The 21065-nt window shown below is 41.0% G+C and overlaps 1 protein-coding gene across 3 annotated transcripts in view; it reads right to left on the bottom strand.

The window, feature by feature from the left end:
- Nucleotides 1-12714, bottom strand: part of LOC121892112 (vang-like protein 1) — a 59023-nt gene extending 46309 nt beyond the window's left edge. For 2 of the 3 annotated variants that reach the window (XM_042404937.1, XM_042404939.1), the window contains exons 1-2: nt 12579-12714; nt 17-296 (exon numbers count right to left, since the gene is read on the bottom strand). In XM_042404937.1, coding sequence (XP_042260871.1) covers nt 17-87 — 71 coding nt within the window. In that variant the 5' untranslated portion in view covers nt 88-296; nt 12579-12714. Of the gene's footprint in view, nt 1-16; nt 297-11970; nt 12049-12578 lie in introns of those variants that run through there. The other variant, XM_042404938.1, reaches the window with a different exon arrangement.
- Between the last annotated feature and the right edge of the window lie 8351 nt (nt 12715-21065).

Here is a 21065-nt window from a genome sequence, read left to right as displayed (position 1 = left end):
GTCAATTCAGTCTTACCCATGCCTGTGGGATCCCCGTGAGCGTCCGGAGTAGTAGGAATAGCCCGAGTAGGTGGACTCCGTGTCCATGGTGATGCAGTCCTACCCAGGCAGCTGGGCTGAGGGGCAACACAGAGGCTGCTCGGCTCGACCGCTGGCGGACGCAGCGGAAGCTTGTACCCGGTCTTGTTGAGCTGGAGGCGATTGATTGGCTCACTCAAGAGGCTGACAGAGGTGGCGAGCTGTCGGCAGTCAGGCTTGAAAGCAACCCTGGGGGCGCCCGATGAGGAAACATCAACCTGGGAGAGAGGGAGAGGGGGGGGGAGCAAGGGGAAGACAGACGAAAAAATTTGAATTCAGAATGTGAAATGTCTGGGAAACGTGCCCACGTTTGACTGATAGAGACAGGAGGAGGATGAAAAAAGTGACATTACAAGAGAAGAAGAAGAAGAAATATTTCAGTGGAGTTATTCAATCAATCATTCAAGTCTCAGGCTTTTTTTCATCACATCTATTTTTATCATTTCGTCATTGTTCGCCCTCCTTATGCATCATATGTTTATCTTTATCTGCAGCTGCATTGAAATAAGTATCTTCCAGCTACAAACCTGCACAGAGACGACACTCTACTTCACAGGCAGCTCCCAGGAAGTTGCATTCCAGCTGAGCGTTCCAGATAAAAGAAACAGTGCTACCGTGAAGCAGCAATTTGCTCTTATTCCCACAAGGCTGAAAACTGTTGTTCAGAGGCCCGCTTTAAGTCACTGACACACAGCAGACAATTTAAGCCTGACACTGACAAGCTTTGTGGTTGATGAATGCGGCGAGAGTGCGGCGGAGATAAAAGCAGGAAAAGTTCAACGAGATGGAAGCGTTGCTAGTTTGGGAGCAAGTCTCGGAGAGTTTGGATTTGATAGCAAACTAAAACACAAAAGAATCCGTCCTTGTTTTTCCTTGAGGTTTATGTATACATATCATTACATTTAATAAATAGTTTTTTTGAAATTTTCATTACTATGCTCCTGAGCCCTGCAGCAGCATGGCAGAGAGGATTTATAAATGATACAGAACAAATGAATTGCTTGTGGCTAGGACATGCTTCATCTGGAAATAATGAAACTTTTGCAGCGATGCGTTACATGATATCTGTGACAACACTTCTGCACAACCTCAGGATGCCTTTAATAGAAGGCTTACAAGAAATACAATCTTCCAGCTTTCTTTTCCAGCTTTCAAAGACCTCCTATCATTATAAAGTATTAGAAATAGTATTATAAACTATATCTTATATGTGTACATGTAAAGACTTGAAATGGCATTCTGTTTCCTATAATTAAAATATACATTTCATGGGTTTTGTTTCTAATATGCAGAGGTGGATAAGTTGTTGTTGCTCCAGCTGTTGTAGCGTTTATTGGTTCCCTGATATGAGTGAGAGCCCGAGAAGATGTTAACACTTTGTTCTGGCTCATAGCTCATAAACATTATTTATCAATGTGCTGGTGTTACTTATTAGCTAGCAAACATTAGCTAAACTGTTATTATTGTCACCAAACTACTTCAGGTGCATCACATCTGGCCAATGGAGAAACATATATGTGGCTGATTGTAAAGAAGAGTGTATTTAAATTGCATTTTTTTCATTCTATGATTATGAAAGTGAGGGGAACAGCTCACACCCCTTCAGAGAGGAATGTAAACTCTTGGTTGTTAAGATAAGAAATTACACAATATCACTAAGGGCTTGTTAACTGGTAATTAATTGTTTAACTGTTAATGAAAATGATCATTATTTATTCCCTTTGTGCAGCATTCCTATATGGTGAGTGTATATATATATTTTTTCCTTTTTTTAAGTTATATAGGCAGAATTTTATGTATATTTTTCTTAATTCAGGTTTAATATACACATACAGGTTTTTTGTTCTGTTTTTTTAATTATAGTTATTTATAATTATTAAATTCCCAGTGAAGTTCACTGTTACTCTGTTTTATACAATAGAGTTTATTGTTAAACTGTAAATTATCCTTTGATAACCACATTTGAGGGATCACTGCAAAAAATGTGCATTTATGTACGTATATATTCTGTATATATAAGATGATTGGCTGATATATATTGATATCAGAATTTTTATACTCCCTAATATCGGTAACAGCATCGGCCCCAAAAATCTAATATCGGTCGGGCCCTAAATGCAACACATTTTACTCTATATGCATTTAACTAAAGTTGTAATCTGTCAATCTGGACAGATGTCTAAATTATCAAAAGAGCCTAATAACACTGTGATTGCATCAATTATTATCAGGGACTGTTTCAGGGGAACTACGTCGGATGATTGGACCTACATTAAGTCATTTCCAGTCACTTCTTCAAATCAAGCCGCATTCTTTCCCCAAATGCATCAACATGCAGGAAAAAAAAAAAAACTCTGCAGATGCAAAGTTAACTCAAGCATCAAACAGTTTGCAATACCAAAACCCCCCCAATCTAACTCCATGCATGGTTCCTGAAGCAGGTGGAGGGTTTAAAGACTGCATTAAGGGGAAACAGCGGATGATAATTGAGTGCTCTTGATCTGGCATGATCGGAGTAAGTGGACAAAGATGGTTTATGAGGCAAACTAAAAGATAAGAGCCGGTGTGAGGCATTTGAATGAGATATTTTTGGCTCAAAAGACCGGGATTAAAAGCACATATTTGAGTAACCGCACAAAGGGAGAGAGAGAAATGTGAGTCATAGGTAGCTTGGGGCACACTTGTAAACAGTTAACACACCCTTGTAATGCACCTGCACACACACACACACACACACACACTCACACAGCTTCTCAAACCGCTCGGGGCGAGATGAAAAATGTGAAGTGTTAAATATACAAGTAGTTAAATCAAAATCATGCTCGGATAACACTGGCTCCCCTGTACCCATGCACTTTGAGCCGGCCCACCTACACTTGGCATCAAACAGTTGTAAATCCTATGAAGTGGAGGGCTAATATAGTGGATATTAAATCTGAGCTGATACTAACCAGAAGGCTTTCTCCGAGAAGAAGAAAAAAAAACGACTGTTTGAGGTTGAGGTGACACCAGATGAAGACCTGTTTAAGGTTATCTATCAGCAGATGAAGTATGAACGGGGTTTTTTTTATTTTTTTTTTGGAATATCTGCATCCATCATCCGGAGAGCGCTTCAAAAGCTTCTCTCAGCTCTTATTTCATACCCGTTCTGTCCTGACACGGTGCGAAGCCGCGGTACGCCTCCCCATCGAAACTTGCTGTGAAACTCGTAAGGCCGGGCTTCCAGCGTAAACACAAAGATTTATTGGTTGATGATTTATGGCTACGGTCGCCTTAAAGGTGGTGAGAAATCCAGCGAGCCGCCTTCCCTACGCGAGATATCCCCCCCCCCCAGCTTCTCTGTGTTCACAACTTTGGGAGAAAGAGTAGCTAGATTTAGTGCACAGACTGTACTCCTTATCTGCCACTTGGGAGGGAAAACACACACACACACATCACTGGGTCCAAAAATATTTTGTGGCACAAAAACATCTAGTATGACCCAGATCTGAGGAGTGTGGCATCGGCACATCTGTGACTCTGCTGCTGTGTGTGTGTGTGTGTGTGTGTGCTACCATGACACAGGCACAGGCTCCTGGAAACGCTTTGAAGGTTGCGCAAGTGCATATTTGGATATGCTCATTCTGCAAATCATTTTAAATGCCTGAATCATCGTCGCATGGTGACAAATCCTCCCACAACCGGTTCTCCGCAGTCTCACAGCCAGCCGGCTGCATTACTGATCCATGATATTCCTACTGAGTATTCCAAGTAAAGCAGGGTTTCCCAAAAATCCTTGGTTAGCATGAGTAGCTTTTTATCCTGTCTTCTGAATAGATTGCTTCCTTTCATACTGTGAATACAGATGTGGAAATGGACAGGCGAGCAGGGGTGTCAAACTCAAATTGGACATGTTGTTCTCTAACGGGGGGCCGGTGAGGGGGGGGGGTTTGCTTCTCACTTCAGATCGTATTCCTGGAGAGCAGCAGCTTTCTCTTTGCAGTTGAGACGTTTTCAGTTTACAGCTTATTTGATTAATGGAATACTTAACTGACACAGAATTAATCAGTAACTCTTTTAATAACTGATTAATCGTTTAAGTCATTTTTTTAAGCATAAATGCCAAACATCTGACAGTTGGAGCATCTCAAGTGTGATAACTTGCTGCTCTTCTTTGTCTTAACATCACAGTAAACTGAGCATTTTAGAGGTTTGCACTGTCAAAACAAGAGAGGATGACTTTAGCTAAAACTAGGCTCTTACTCTGAAAAACAAAATAAAAATTGATTTCAAGGTCGGATTTAACAATGAATTCTAAACATGTGTGGGGGGGGGGGGGGGTCGCCGGATCAGGCCGGGATGATGAGTGGTCAGGCTTACTGCTGTACTGCTGGAATTTAAATAAGGGTTGCTAAGCAAGCTGGATACCATCACAGATTCATTTCCATCACCTGGTTTAATCCTCTTAAAAGTAAGGGCACGCGGCTAAACGGGGGATTAATAGGGTTAAATGAGTGCGTGGTCCAGGTTCAGTCAGAGTGCAGCGATGAGTAAAGAGAAGCAGCTGATCGATTATTTCCTGCTTCAGTGTATTTACACAGTGCCTGCGCATACACACACACCCCATACACACATATACACACACACACATCTCTGAGCGTTTCAGATACTTCCAGCTGAGCAACTGCAGGCCGCCAACCCACAAAGACCGGGCTCTGAGGTCTATACTGAAGTGAAACAGGATATGCCGGTGTTCTTACATGTGGTTTCTGTCTTTGCCATGCCAGAGAAAATTGGTAAGCGGAACCACTTCAAGTTTGTGGGGAGAGTCTGAAGCTGAAATAAGAATCCCTCCTCTGGGAAGGAGGGAGGGCGGGAGTCCTAGCAGGTCCTTCACAGTAATCCAAGACCCCTGCTGAGCTGCCGGCTTGTCTGTTTGTCCTGGCAAACGCTGGCAGCGAGGGGCGGGAGAGAAGGAACGGCAAAATTATATCACTGCAATCTAGCATGAAGGGTACGGTCTCTCACAAGGCCAGGTCCTTCGCTTTGTGAAAATATAAATCCCTGTCTGGGAAAACTTGTGTGTGCTAATCCTATCCCACAGTCCTTGAGATAACAGATTACATATAGACTGAGAAATACGGAAATGCTCCGACGAAACAAGTAAAAAAATCAGGAAAACTAACATCTACTAGCAAAAACACACACTAACAGGTGTAACAACCCGAGCGTACACACTCAGAGAACAACCAAAGAAGAAATATCCGGCGGCATAAACTGGAAATGTAAACAAACAGCTCGAGAAAATACTTTCATGTCTGAGCACAGAGACGGAACAGAGTTACGCCGGAGCCATGAGACATCTGCTGTCAGCCGCCACAAACAAATCAGTGCTGCTCAGCTGCACCTTTCATATCTCATCCAATAAAAGCAGCCAGCGTCACCACTGGACCTGATTCCATTATCAACAGATAAAAACCGCACACTTGCACACCTGACTTTAGCATGTTACATCTCAAACATCAGTGTTCTCGTTTACCGGACGCTACATGTTCTGTGTAGTTTGCAAAGGTGAGACTGCAGTAATCAGCTACTGACTCCAAAACCTGTCTGGTTCAATTATGTAACAGCTGTTTTATAATCCAGATCACCAAAACATAAACACTGCAATGTCACTTTTTTCCTATATTGTTCTTTTGTTTTGCAGTGTTGTACGTAAATAGACTCCAGGTGCTTTCACACCTGGGGCCAGATGTGTAAATGATGCGTATGCACAGAAAAAAAAAAACATGCATACGCTATTTCCCCACACATAAACTGGTATTTATAGACCGGATCAGACCAGCGTACACATGTTTTCCTAAAGTGATCTGAGCGTGATGTGATGAGGTGGAGATGAAATATAAGCTGAGAGACGCCATCTTTATGTAAAACATTGTTTAAGTTGCTAATCGGCTGCATTGATTGTTACACAGAGATTTTATCATTCTTTTAATTTACATAGGAGCTCTTAATATTCTTATTTTATCCTTAGTTGTGTCACATCTTGTGCAGTCGGTTACTAACTAATCACTGATTACATTTCTGAGATATCAGTGCTGACGATGATTTACAGGTCCGTGTGATTTATGATGATGACGGTATAACAGGTCGTACAGCTATGCGTAATGGTCGTGCATAATGACAGCTGTTCTGCTTTTGGTGAAACTCGCCGGTGCAACACAGTCGGTGAAACCGTATTTCTTCTTCTCCTTTTGTTTGACTGACAGGTGTACAGACTGGTGGAGCAGGCAGAGAACTGATATAAAAAATATGGATGGTCAGGGTGTGTCTTCATCCATTCATGGATAATTGTGGGAGTAGAAACGAGACCCAGTCAGTTCCTCAATGACTGAGATTCATAAAACAGAACCATGTGTACATACGGCTTTATAAATCTGATGAAAAGAATGCGTCTGCATATTTCTGGCTTTGTGCCTTCCAACAGTCTTAGTCATCAATCTACACACAGTTTTATGCATCTGGACCCTGTAGTTTAGTCTAGACCATGAAATAATTGTTACCATTTACTTGTGGTCCAGTTCATGTTCACACTGACTTATTACAAACGAAGCAAGAGCTGTGATTGATGATATCACTCTGCATCATCAGCTTTATACGGACATGGGAAATCAAATTTGGGTCACTGACAAGTCATGTTGCACATGAATGCACTTTATATGTTTTTATTTTTCTCTGGCGTCACAAAGAAATAACTGATTGTGAGCTTTGTGTCATAAATGGTGACAAACAGGTAGAAACTGGACAAAAAGAGGAGTTTTCACAGGGGTTGTTACTGTGTGGTTGCTACATTTCATTCTGTTTACTCACTTTTTCTTGGGGAACTAAGTCAATTAATTATTGATCGACAGAAATGAATCACTAACCAGTTTGATAATCAAAAAAATGCCAAACGGTTGATGGTTTCAGCTTCTCTTATATGAGGATTTGCTGTTTTTTTTTCTCATAGTAAATTGAACATCTTAACATTTTACAGTTAGTCAGGAAAAACAAACGTATTGAAGACCTTAGTGTTGCCTCTGAGAAATTCTGAATGCCATTTTTTCACTATTTTATAACATTTCATAGCCTAAATAATTCAACTAATGGAGAAAATACATTTGATTTGCTTTCACACCACACAAAAGTCAGCTTGGACCTTCTGAAAAGGCGGGTCATGGTCCGGTTGTTTATTGGGCAGCGGGTTTAATTGACAGCTTTCACACTGGCCAAAATGAGACAGACATATCCAAACAGGTTATATGAGACAGCACCAGAAGATCATTTTATTTATAGTATTTTAAAATGTCTTCAATAACTTCCTTATCTTAAGCATTACTTGTTACAACTGCAGCTTGAGCTCATTAAGAACAATTTATGACGTTGTCCTTTCTGAATTTCTTGAGGGAAACTCCCGGGAATGTCACACTAGGCACATGGCTGACTGAGAACCTACCGGACCTATTAACCCCACGACACACTGATGCTGCCGTCTCACAGTCTGAAGTCACTGAACCTGTAAGTTGCTGCCTTGCGAAATGACCTCTGAAGACACGCTTACTCTATGAGTAGAGGCTGGGATGCGAGAAGCCTCCACTTCTACTGTGTAAAGCGGCAAATTAAGCATCTAATGAACCAGATAAGATGATCCGTTATGTTCTCATCTGAAACCCCCTTTCAGGCAGGCTGTTCATCCGCACTTCCTTTTGTAGAGTGGAAGTGAAAAGCCCCCCTGTTACTCATTCACACTCAGCAGTGATTAATCCTAAAATCCTGCAACCTTTTACGGCAATTCTTTCATTTATGTACCATTCCGATAATAGTTTTTAACACTGATCTGCATTGCAAATAAAAAGTAATAATAATCCAACTGAAATGCACAAAATCACATCTGCACCAGTCATTCATAAAAATGAAATTAGCCTGCTCTGTTACTTCCAGCTCGTTCTCCCTCTCGCTTCCTCCTTCCGTAACCAAGCGCTGCCTCTATTATCTCTATATAACACATCCCCTCGCACTGTAATAACACACAAACACTACACGCAAACAATAATAACTTGACTTTGGAGGAAAGAGAAGGTAAGCTCATGTAGGACGCAGTCACGAGACATGCTGGGACATGAGGGAACATGAAAACGAGTCACTGTGGGAGTCTGGCCCCATCACATGCTCGCTATGTGGCTATTCATGACTGAGCAAATGAGGGCCATTACTTCTCTGGAATTCAATCAACATTCTCGAGTGTCACTGAATTTAACCCCTCATATATCCAGTGAGGGTCTGAACGAGGCAGACGGAGGTAGAGAGGCAGACAGAGAGTCGCAGCTGAGACAGAACGAGGACTGCAGACTCACTCTATTAGCATTTAAAGTGATTCGATTATTAGAGTCTGCTGATTGTTTATGCAGGTGGTCGTTGACATGCAGCTTTTGTGGCGCTGTGTTAATTACAGACCGCTATCGGTTTCTGTTTGCTCTCAGCGCCTGACTCACGTTTTTTTTTTTTTTTTTTTTTTTTACCTGTTGCATTTTTGTGCCGGTGTTACTAGGCAACCGCAATGAGCTGATCCTTTGGTGGTCAGTCAATCAACCAGATGTTGTGTTGACTGCATTAGCTGGAGTGAGGTTATCCAGTTGTTCTGATCGATGAGGATCATTGTAAAGACTGTGAGTCTGTAACTCTGGTTGCTGATTTAAGGTTTGTATCATGAAGCAAGTTTAGTGGGTTAGCCAGCTATCTTTGGGTTTAACTTGCCTACTGGCCAATCAGATCACTGGAGAAATGAAGTCATCATTCCTACAGGATCCCAGCTAGGCCTGCAACTAATGATTATTTTCATGATCAAGTTATCTGTTAATCATTTACTAGATTAACTGATTAGTCATTTGGTCCATAAGATGTCAGAAAATGGTGAAAAATGTCATTCACTATTTCCAAAAGCCCAAGGTAATGTCTTCAAATGTCTTCTTTTATCCCGACCAACACTCAACAATCCAAAGATATTCAGTTTACTATCAGTGAAGACCTGAAAATATTCATATGTATTATATTATATTCATTTGAGAGGCTGGAACTAGAGAATTTTGGCTTTTTTTTTCTTTAAAAAAATTATTAAAAATGATTATTTGATACCAAAACAAATCAGCGGAATCACTTTACTTTCCCTGATAATTATGTCAGAAATAGTTTTCTATACAATCATGTGTTTACTCAAATTCAGCGATTAAAAACCCCCTAAAAACAGCAAGATAGTAAACTAACATAGCTGCATATTAACTGTACTAAGCTTCTTTCTCTCCCCAAAGGATTCTCATCCTAATACTGCTGCTGCTGAGGATAGCAGGAGGTGATAATTGAAATAACATACACCCTCTGTCACTTTTAATTAGAAAAGAATCTACACATTGTCAATTAGCACACTGTTAATTGGCATTCATTGCATTTCTTCAGGCCTTTTTATGTACAGACAATAGGTACTTTTTCTCTCTGCTTTGCCTTATTTTACATTTTTTAATTGTTTTTATTCATAAGAGTTTGCTCAATCATTAAAATCTCACTATGGAATATTGATTAATTACATTTTAATAATCCATATGTAAAACACTCACACTAGACTTTAGAGCATGTTCAAAATGCAGCCTTACTTACATTGCCTGTAAATCACTTCCTGCTCTTATAATTAGTCTTAGCCTTACTTTCAATATTTGGACATTATTCAGACTGTTTCTACAGCTTCTTATTCTATTGTAGCAGTATGATTATATTATATGTATTTTACATTGCTGTATATTGTTTTTTGTTGCTCCAATTACCTAATTTCATAGTTTCTCTCATACATGGCCTGGAAACCTGGAGTTGACTGAGTCAGTTGATAACCAGCTTTGTGATAGCAGTTCACAGGATCACAGATGTTAGACTCAGAGCAGGTAACCCAGAGAGAGCCAGACTAAGTTGAACTGCCTCATGTTTACTGTCTTGAAGGACCTTTTAATACAATGAGACAAAAAGACAGCAACACATTGCCTGTTTCCTCTCAAGAGAGTAACTTTTCTCAACTTTTTCTACAAACTACAAGCTGAGAAGTCAAACAATGACAGTGTGACTGTTGACCCGTTTATGAAATACAGATAGAGGGGTGAATAAGGAAGTCCTTTCTTCTTCTTTTGTTTCCAAAAGGGACAGCACCATTCACCTGAGTCCAATTCAACAACTTAAGCAAATTACATTCAAAGTGTCACTTGGAGCTATTTAACAAATGATGTTTTATTCTAGCAGTGCACATGAGGTGGTTGAACTTCTTGTTTATCAAAATCACCATGGCAACAAGAAAGCCGTTTGCCATTGCAGCGCTACTACTGCTAATGCAGCACTGTGCGCTCTGGATACAGGAGATGTAACTAGAATAACTCCGATTTAAAACATAAACTTGAGTTCCACGTCCAGATAAACCTGTAAATGCCGATGTTATTAACATACATGTTGTCAATTCCCTAAACACCTGTGTAGTTTTAATGACCACTACATTCACAGCACTCACGCATCTAACAGATCTTGACAGGTGTCGTCATTGCTACTGATATTCCCTCTGCAGCTGTCATGCAAAGCAGAATCACTACTCTGGCACGGAAAGTGGAGAGGAGGAAATAAAACCCACCTGCAGTGAGATGAGAATCACACAACTCTCAAACGTTAGTCTCATCGCAAACATAAAAGTACTTGATGATAATGAGGGTCTTGCATAATTTATGGAGAGGAAGAAGCGGTTGTTGTCACCATTTAATGTTGATCTGGGCTGTCAAAATGGAAACTTATCATGCAACTTTTCCTGTGTGTTTCTATTGCAATTCATTTGACATGTTGTATATTAAACGTTTTCTTTGATTTCTATGAAATAATCTTAACGCTTCTTTTCATTTTCAGGTGATACACTTATACTTATCTGCTTGGTAACTTGTCTACTACACAGCAACAACACAGGGGCAATACATCTGGCACCTACAGTTGGCACTTAAGTGTGTAAAATTATGATATTAACAAGTATCGTGATACAACGAGAGCAGAAAAATAACATACGTGATGTGGAGGGAATTCAAAGCAGCAGTCTGTTAATTATTGGGAACAGTTCAGCACTTCAGAGGGGATAAATTGTCAATAACTTAGTTATTTGCAAGCCTAAATCTAACCATAGGCATTAATCTAGGCCTAGTTGATTAATCAATCAGTTGATTGGCAGCTATTTTGATGATCGATTAATCATTTAAGTCCCTCATCAAGCAAAAATGCAAAACATTTGCTTGTCCCAACTTCACAAATGTGAAGATTTACTACTTTTCTCTGTTTTACATCATCTTATATTGAATATCTTTGGGTTTGTTGTCAGTTGACATCAAAAAATGATAACGAACAGAACAAACAGCCAATAAGGACTATTAAGTTAATAATTAGACGTCACTATATTAAACTCATGCTACAACAGCACCTGCTTAGCATTTCTGACCATCTGTACAAGGCAGTAAATGAGATGCTGAGCTGAAACAAGGTTGAGACAGTCAAGCAAGAAGGAAGAGTTATATTATGGCTGCAAGAATTTAACTAAAGAGGAACGAAGAGGGAAATTTATGACTTATATGTTTCACTTTCCTAAAAGTCTGTCTGCCCCTTGGAGCTCCACAGCAGGTTTGTCCGCCCAGCCCCTACCTGTGACCCGGCAGGCAGGCGGACCTAGAGGCAGGAAACTCCCTGGTTTCACCGTGGCCTCGGGAGCCCCCCCTAACCCCCCCTCTCCCCTCTTTCTCTCCCTCACCTCAGTATCTGTGCGACTACTTGAAAAAACAAAGCAGAGCACAGTGGTTTCTGTATGTTTTTTTGGCTTACTGGTTGTTTTCTGAGGCTGGGAGTGCTACAATGTATCCGTCCGCGTCAACTCTGCCGCCCGCCGCAGGTTACAGTTACAACAGCTGAGCTGCGGTGCACCAGCCGGGGTAATGCGGATCCAGTCAACCGTACAGTTGACTTTTCTCTTGGTCTCCACCTGGGTATAGCCAGTTTCTGTTTGACAAAGCAGCTACAACAACCTCTAGTCGCCCAAAACCGACAATGTAAAATAAAATAAAAAAAACTCGAAACCGAAGCGAAAAATAAACAAATGGGGTTAACTTCCACAGCCAGGGTTAGTGCGTTGGTCTGACCGCAGTTTCAGGGCATTCAAATGAAGTTGAAAGCATTCCCTTTCATACAGGTAGGCAAGACAGTAAGGGCGTGTTCCCAAGTCTTTCCTTATAAAACACACATTCACCCTAACACTGAACTACTGTCTTTGTTCTAGGTAGAGACACGGTAACCTACATTTTTGTAGGCTACAGGAATCTAGACAGGACATTATAGCCTGTAAGACAGAGCCTCACACACACTACAGAGCCCGCACACTAACATGTGCAGAATATGACCGACAGTATCTCCTGCGTTATTAAAACATAACTCACCTTTTATTGGTGGAGATATCATTCCCGTGGTTGATAATTTATCCAGAGGTTATAAATAGTTTGCCCAAGAGCACACGGTAGGCTACAGTAGGAAGCAGCCCTTGGTAACCGTAGGAATCACTCTGGCAGTCAGGAATTTCACAGGGGGCAGTGCTTTACAGCATACGGGGGGTGTAGTACCCCAACATGGCGCTAGGGGGGTGTCTTCACTGCCAATATTACAAACACCAAGTTAAATTGAACCTGCTGTATAATGAGCTGGTTAATTAAAGAAGTGCGTTGCACACAGGGATGGTAGTGATTCTAGTGGCTCTCAATGTGGGTTCCACAGGAGGGGCGGTGGTTACCACTTATAAAATATATATGAATACAGAGGCAAAACAAAAAGAGCAAGAGAATATATATTATTTATACATGTTATATATAGCATACAAAAATATAAACTTAAAGGTTCCTTCCAGATATATAAAATGCACTGCTTTCAATAGTAGTTTGGTTGATTTGTTTTTTTCCACAAAAAAGCTCAATCACCTCATTAAGGACTGAATATGCAAATATTATTAATATACAAAGATTTTTCTGAAAAGTTCATTCTTAACGCATGTACACTGGAGATCTGAAGTTTCCACATCACATTTGACCAAATTGCATACCGGACAATGGCCAAATTAGTTGTGATGTCACAAATCCTGCTCATGTACATTCAATTCAGATTTAAGGTGAGCTCATGCAAACTTTCTGCCCTCAGCAGATGAATGTGAAAACAGATTTCTAGTGTCAAACTCTGCACATACATCACTCTGCATAGTGAACTAGCATTTATAGTTTAAATCCCAGCATCTGAATAGCAACTCTGAAGTTGCTGGAGACTGACTGAGTTGCTTAACATCACCTCAGCAGAGATGTTGGTCTACATGTCCTCTCTGATTTAAAAAAACTGTACCTTTACCTCATAAAGCACCCCTCTCCTCTGCTCATTATCTTGTCAGATGCTACGCCAACCAGTGGGCTGAGAAACAGCCCACTGGTTGGCTGAGAAACAGCTGAGAAACAGCTGATTTAAAAGTGACTCCAAAAAGCAGAGCCGCATGAGGACTGCAGCACTGTTACCGTACGTCCCAGCAAATATTTGTGATGAGGAACAATTATCTATGAAAAATCAAAACCAGAAGAAGCCATTTGTGATCAGTGATTTCGCCCTAAACAAGCAGATGGCCTTCAATGGCAGGATCTCACACAGTTGCTGTTGCATCAACAAGTCTTAGATTTGCATTACATGGATGTCACACCAAAACTGACAACCAATCAACAAAACTGTCGATACCATGGAAACAAGCTAGAACATCTCTCTTCATGCAAAGCAATGCATGCTTTTTCTTTAGCCAGTTTTGGTTTTACTGTTCCAGGGTAGAACATATTAGAGGTATATGAAACCAAAAAAATGGTTTTAGAGCTTTCATTGTATTGTTTTTAATAGCGTAACAAATATAAAGTTTACAGACTTTTTCCACAAAGGCTTGTTTGATATTTAAAAAAGAACAAATGTGTTTTTTTTCTCTCTCCTGCCCATGCACAGGCAAGGTTTTTGTCACAGCTCATGAAGTCGAACAAGGTAAACAGTTAGTGATACAACTGTTCACTTGCTCAAAGCAACAAACCAAAGCAGTGGAGTGATAAATCCCCAAAACAGAGTCCTATGAGCTCAAATGAAGTCGAATAAGGTAAACAGTTGTCAGTGATACAATCACTCGCTCAGAGCAACAAAACAAAACAGTAGAGTGATAAAAATCTGACCTGGACACAGTTTGTGAAAAAGACACAATAAAGTCACTGATGCCTTGTAGCGCTCTCTTAAAAGGGAATGTAAACAAATGTTCCTCTTTTCCTCTAGATAACTTTCTCTTCTTTCATAAAGCAGAACACAGAAATATTTGATAGTCATGTTTGAGCCTCCCCTACTGCTATCACTCACTGTAAACCTACTTTAAGTACTACAGAAAGAGCCTGGGGGCACTGGGATTTTCACTGACATGAAATAATGCTTTATTGGCCAAGTCTCTCCTGGAGAAGATATTTTGGGGGATATTTTTTTAATAAACTGTGGCTCAAGATGAGAATAATAGTCTTCATGCTGATGTTTTGGAAATGCAAACAGTCTGTCTGACAGAGTGGTTTCCAACCCGGGGGTCAGAACCCCACTAAGGGGTCGCATGATAGATCTGAGGGATCACAATTCAATTAATAGGATCATTTATACCATGCAAAATTATACTTATTTTTCCTGACATTCCTCTTCTTTTTGCTCTTTTTTTTTTTTTTTTTTTTTTACCTCTTCAGTCCTCTTCATTATCTTACAGGCAGCAACAGTTGGTGTGATGCATTAATAAAAGTTCAACAAAATAATGGCTTCAACATGTTTTAAAAATGTATTCACACAAACTAAATTTCAGCAATGAATGCATTAAAACATCGTGTGCATGTGCATAAGTAGACAAAATTTCCATTTCCTATAGGAGGGCACCTTTAACCTCACTGAGTAAATCTGGTTAAATAAAGGTACATAAAATCAATTAAAACATATATCCCCACCAATTGATTTCGCATTTCCCTGTTGTTGCTGCCGTTCTCCCTCTATTGTGTCATGAGACAAAGGGGGGGCGCAGGCCAGTTCATTCAGACTCCAAACACACATGAAAGTTCAGACCGCAAGGCAACAGATGCCTCCAGCAATTACATGGCTGTATATGAATCAATATTTTGTCCTCCTTTGAACTGCATCTGCCCCCCCCTCCCAACACACACACACACACACATACACACACAAACACCCTCAGATATATCTCATGCCCTCCAGAACACAATGCAGGTCATGACTGGGACATGACCCCTTTCCTTCCCCATGGAGAGTCAAATACTGATGATGTGTCAAGGATGGGGGATGGAGGAGGGGGCTTGGATGTTTAATTCTCTATATCAATATTTGTATACACCCAAATTCATGAAAAGGGTCACAAAATAAATAATGAGATTTTTTTTTCAGTCACAATGGTATATACATGAATATCAACATAGTGCTTCAATAAGTCAAACACTAGAGTTCAGCAGTGTTTATGTTATGTTGCAGATTTTTAAAGGGATTCCTGACTATTAAAACTCACTAAAGTCTTCTTGTGTTTTGTTGTTTTCTTATTTATCATAATTTAGCTTCATTCTGTATGGATAAATATCTTAATGTTGATTCAGAAAATCTGTGTATGCAACTTTCAAACATCATAGTTTAAGATAAGTGCGCCACCATGTGGCACTTTGCTGCCATTACATCACTGAAAGCTTCAAAATGTAAGTCAAAACTCCATCTGTCAGTCAGAGGAATGTTCTCTATATATATTCGCTGTAATTTACGCTCAGAATGATTTTAAAACAAATATTTTTAATCAAATAATACAATTATTAGTTCTTGTCATATTTCAATCTGCTTGATTGGTTGTTTGTTCAAAGGCAATGATGCTATTATTTATCTCTATGTTAAAAGTACAAAGTTAATATCAAGAAGTGATTAATAGAGAGTGTTTTTATAATCAACATGGCATCCACAAGTTAACAAAAGACCCTCGTGCCCCGATGTGTGAATCAATCAGCTGCTGTGAAAGCAGTGAAATCAGATTACACAGCTGAATGGGAGCGTCGTGTGACGGCGAGCAGCAGCACGTGCTGTCACTTTTTCACGTTTATTCAAAGCTGGAAGCGCGCGCAGATGGCCCCTATTGAGAGAGCAAGGTGGGGGCCCCTGAGATCAATTGAATTCGGTGTCCGGAAGATGGATGGATTCCTCCCCAAAGACACGGAGTTTATGAGTTTAGGAGGGTTTTTTTTTTTTTGGTAAATAGAGAAGAAAAATGAAAGCGCGTAAAAATGAAGACGAAGTGGGAAGAGATGCAGTTTATGAGACCACACGCATACATGCAGAGAGAGAGAGAGAGATTCTGTCTGAAGCAGAATGAATGAGACTTTTCACAGCAGCATCACTTTAGAGTCACCCAGACGAGATTCTCTGTTTAGGAGCCAGTTACATTCAGTGTGTGACAGATCCGGATAGACGTACTATATGGTTATAGTTAATAGATGGCTGTGCAGATGAAATGACTTAAAAAAAAAAAAAAGTTCATAGGTTTCATGTAAAAGTACAAGTCTTGTTTACTCCAAACCTCTTTATTCCAAGCAATTAAAAAGAAACAACAACAAAAAACAAACAAACAAAAAAGTTTATTCCTGATAAAATCTGATTAATTAGAAAAAAGACTATTTAGAGCTAAAACATTCATGTCTCTTCAATTATCAATTATGTCTATGAATAAAAAAGATTAGATAAACGTCTTTGATGCCATGCAGGCCGAATGAAGAGTCACAGCAAGAAAAAAGGCATTAAAAAGAAGTTTTAAAAAACTAAAGTACTACATTATAAACTACTCTAAATCTACTGTTCTGTACTATATACAGAAAGTATGGAATAACTAAAAAACAAATGCACACAATCATAAACAGTAACTGCAAAATATATTGAGACAAACATAGTCACAAATAACCAAGGCTGTATTACCAAATGCACAAAACAGGCAACTGCCCAAGGGCCCGAGACCCTCAGGGGACCTGAAGGCCTTATTTAGTGGTGACAATAAATAATTGGTATTTTGATTAATTGCAAATTTGTGTAGTAATACATACCATTTAATATAAACTCATATGATAAGGGTCTTAAGGCTTACATTTTTACTGAATTCACAGGGGCCCACAGTTAATTTTTGCCCCAGGGCCCCCTAGCAGGCAGCCCTGCAAATAACACGAGGAGACAAGAAAAATGAAATACAAATATTGCACCTGAATAGAAAGTAAAGATGAGACTGACCGATCGATTAATTGACTAATCGTTTCAGCTCTAGTCAGTATATAATATCTGAGTCACTCCACACCTGTCATTCATCGTTTCAGTTATTGCTCAATCAAAAATGTAAAATAAATAAATAAAAATCACTGGTTCCAGCATCTTAAATGTAGATATTTCCTGCTTATGATAGTCAACTTAACATCTTTGGGGTTTTGGACTGTTGGTCGACCAAAACGAGACATTTTAAGACATTTCAGTGCTCTGGGAACTGGTGACATTTGTTGCTATTTGCTGACTCTGTACAGACCAAATGATGATTCGATTAAAGGAGAAAATAGATTAATCGATAATAAAAAAAAATAATCGTTAGTTGCAGCGCTGCTGACCATTCTGCTCTGCTATAACTTGAGGAATGATAAAACGTTCCTAGCAATTATAAGTTAGTTTTAAGGCAGTGATGAGCAAATAATTTGTTTTTCAGGGGATTAAAGTTGAGATAATTCTTCCTTAATCAGTAATTATAAATCTGCATCTTGGCTGTGTGTGTGCACTCGCCCTCTGAGACTCAGAATAAAAAGGGACAGCAGGATGTTGAATAAACTCTCCCTCTGACTCACGGTGACTCACAACAAATGAGGCAGCCATAACAACGGCCCAACAATTGGATTTAAAAGATCTTAACCAAATGGAGAACCCAATGAATATCACCATTTTAACTCGCCAGATTGGGCCGTGTGCCTTCGCCTAATGCATGCGCGCACACCTTATGACAGGCCCGCGGTACAGATGGTCCGAGCGTGAGTCTGAATGAGAGGGGGACCATCCGCGGCTGCTGACGCATTGTGGGGGGACGTCGTCTTCAATACACCACTTAATGAGAACAGACTGACTCTTTCTCCCTCCCCTCCCCTCCCCTTCTCCTTCCTTCGTCCATTCTATTCCCCTCCTCCTCCTCCTCCTCCTCTCCCTCCTCCTCCTCCTCCTCCTCTCTGATTCTCCTCTTCTCCTCTCCTCTGCCCATTTCCATCTGTTTGGAGACAAAGGGCCACGAGCCAGCTCGAGCCCCGGGACCCTGCTGGTGAAGTAGGCAGGGATAATACGGCCCATCCCGGGGGCTGCATTTCAACACATGGACCAGGCTTTGTACTTCTGCTGCACGAGCACCCTTCATACTACACGCACACACACACACACACAGAGAGAGAGAGGGAGAGAGAGAGAGGATGTGCATGCTTCACGCACTCCCTCAAACACACACCTCTGAGAGAGAGGCGTGAGGGAGGAAAAGGGTGAGGGGGTAAGAGGAGGGAGGGAGGAGGAAGGGGGGGGGGGGTGCGATATTGTTGGGGGAGTTCTTGCCTTGAACATGAACACTTCCATAATACCCAACGACGTGGAGAATAAAAGAGAGGGCGAAAAAATGAGGCAGCACAAAAAACCCCAAATGTTGTTCCTCATACTGTGAACATATGGCTGTTTGTTATCATACTCTCTCTCCCTGTCCAATTTACACAGAGCTAGTGAGCTCTCAGAATTAAATGGGTGTGTAGAGCTGTGTTTGTGTGTGTGTGTATGTGTGTGTGTGTGTGCGCTCCTCCTGGCTTTGAGTATACCTGAATGATGATGAGAAGGATGTCCAAACGCTGATAATGGCTGCTGTATAATCCCCTGCTGTCTGCACACACCTCCTGACATATGGTCACTCCTCGGCCTCCACCATTACATAAGCCCACGGTGCAAAAAGGGTGGGGGGGTTTGTGGTGAAACGTGGTACTTTCTCTCTCACACACACACACACACACACACACACACAAGCATGCACAGGCCACACTGTCAGCCAGGCTGTTCAGTGCCCTCAGCAGTTCGGGCTTCGCCTGTCACTTTTCTCTCCCCTGCCCCTTCTGGGGGTTTGTAAAGAATAAATTGAAGAGGACTGATGCTACGGAAGCTTTTGGGATGAGGAGCACAAATGGCCTTGTAGTGCTTCACGGCGACGTACAGATGGACTCCTCCATTCAATAAGCTTGAGCAGAAGTCTGTCTCCACGCCATGCCAGAATCACAGAGCTTGTTTTGTCTTCTCAAGAGGACAATCTGTTGATGCAACATATTGCTGTTTTCTTTCTCTCTTTTTTTTTCTTCTCTTTTTTCTTTGGTTAAGAGCATTGATAGAGCTGAAATAACGGACAAATCGGACTTGAATAATGTACAACAAATGTTCAAAAGATGATTATCAAGCATTTAAATGTGTGATTCTTATGTGATGCTGACTAATCCATCGCCTTTATTTTTTTCTCTGATTCACAAGTTGCCTTGTCTCCGCTTCATTTGCAGTGGGATTTCGGGAAACTTTCTGGGTAGCAGCTGAAGGTAAAAGAAGAAAAAGTCACTGTGTGCACAACACAAGCAGAGGCCGATGACTGACAAACTGACAGATGCCAAACAGAGAGAGAGGAGACGCGGGAGGCCCTTGAGCTGAAAAGGAAAGAACATTTCATGCTACCTTCAGTCGCCGTGGATAAAAAGATTTGAAATGAGAAATGTTGCTCCCCTGAAACCTTCACGGCAGCTGCTACCCAAACATTGATAGATAGATGGATGGATAGATGAATAGATAGATTTTTAGTGTTTCTAATCACACATATTTGACATAATGCACTCTGTTGCTCCATTGGAACAGCTTAACTGTGGCATTTCCAGGGTGAGGGGTTCGATTCCCACTGGGGGCCACCCGTGCTCTGAGAAAAAAAAAAAAGCTTCACTCATGATAATCTAATGCGGCTTGGATAAAAGCATTCACACATCATCCGCTTCCCCTGTTCTGTAACTCAACTACAAGCTTTTTATAGTTCAATCGATGGGAATGGGCCTATATCACAAATGAATATAAATATTTGGATCTTTTTTGCTCATACCATTTGGCAATATTGCATCTCGGCGCTGAGCTCGCTCATAAATTTCCATCTCTCCCATCCCTCCTCTCTCCCCGGGTTTCCCACGGGAGGTGCCAGACGGCCAGTAATTTGGTTGTCTTGGCTCGTCTGGAGTAACACCTGCCCCCTCTCTGGGGAGGGAGAGAGCCTTTCAGCCAGGAGCACACATGTAGGCTACCACTGCCTTTAGCTGCTGACCACTGTGTGTGTGTGTGTGTGTGTGTGTGTGTGTGTGTGTGTGTGTCGGTGTGTGATTGAGAGAGAGAGAGAGAGAGAGAGAGAGAGAGAGAAAGAGAGAGAGTGAGAGAGAGAGAGAGAGAGAGAGAGGGAGAAATTGTGTGTGTACAGGGTGAGTTTCTTCCATCTGCATGGGTCTGCACTGATTTCATGTTGCATTGTGTGTGTGTGTGTGTGTGTGTGTGTGTGTGTGTGTGTGTGTGTGTGTACAGTAGCCTGAATGTGAGTATGTGTGTGTGTGTGTGTGTGTGTGTGTGTGTGTGTGTGTGTGTGTGTGTACTATCTGCATGCTAAACTGGATTTCACTCTTATTTCACCTTGCATTATTGTACAGTAGGCTTGAATAAGTGAGTAGCCTTGTGTGTGTGTGTGTGTGTGTGTGTGTGTGTGTGTTTGTCCAAGAAGCTTGCAGTACATATGTGCTGATTTACATATG

This window comes from Thunnus maccoyii, chromosome 24 (genome assembly GCF_910596095.1).
Source record: "Thunnus maccoyii chromosome 24, fThuMac1.1, whole genome shotgun sequence".
Classification (NCBI taxonomy): domain Eukaryota; kingdom Metazoa; phylum Chordata; class Actinopteri; order Scombriformes; family Scombridae; genus Thunnus; species Thunnus maccoyii.
The sequence above is the reverse complement of the archived record's forward strand: the minus strand, read 5'-3'. Positions and strand labels throughout refer to the sequence as shown.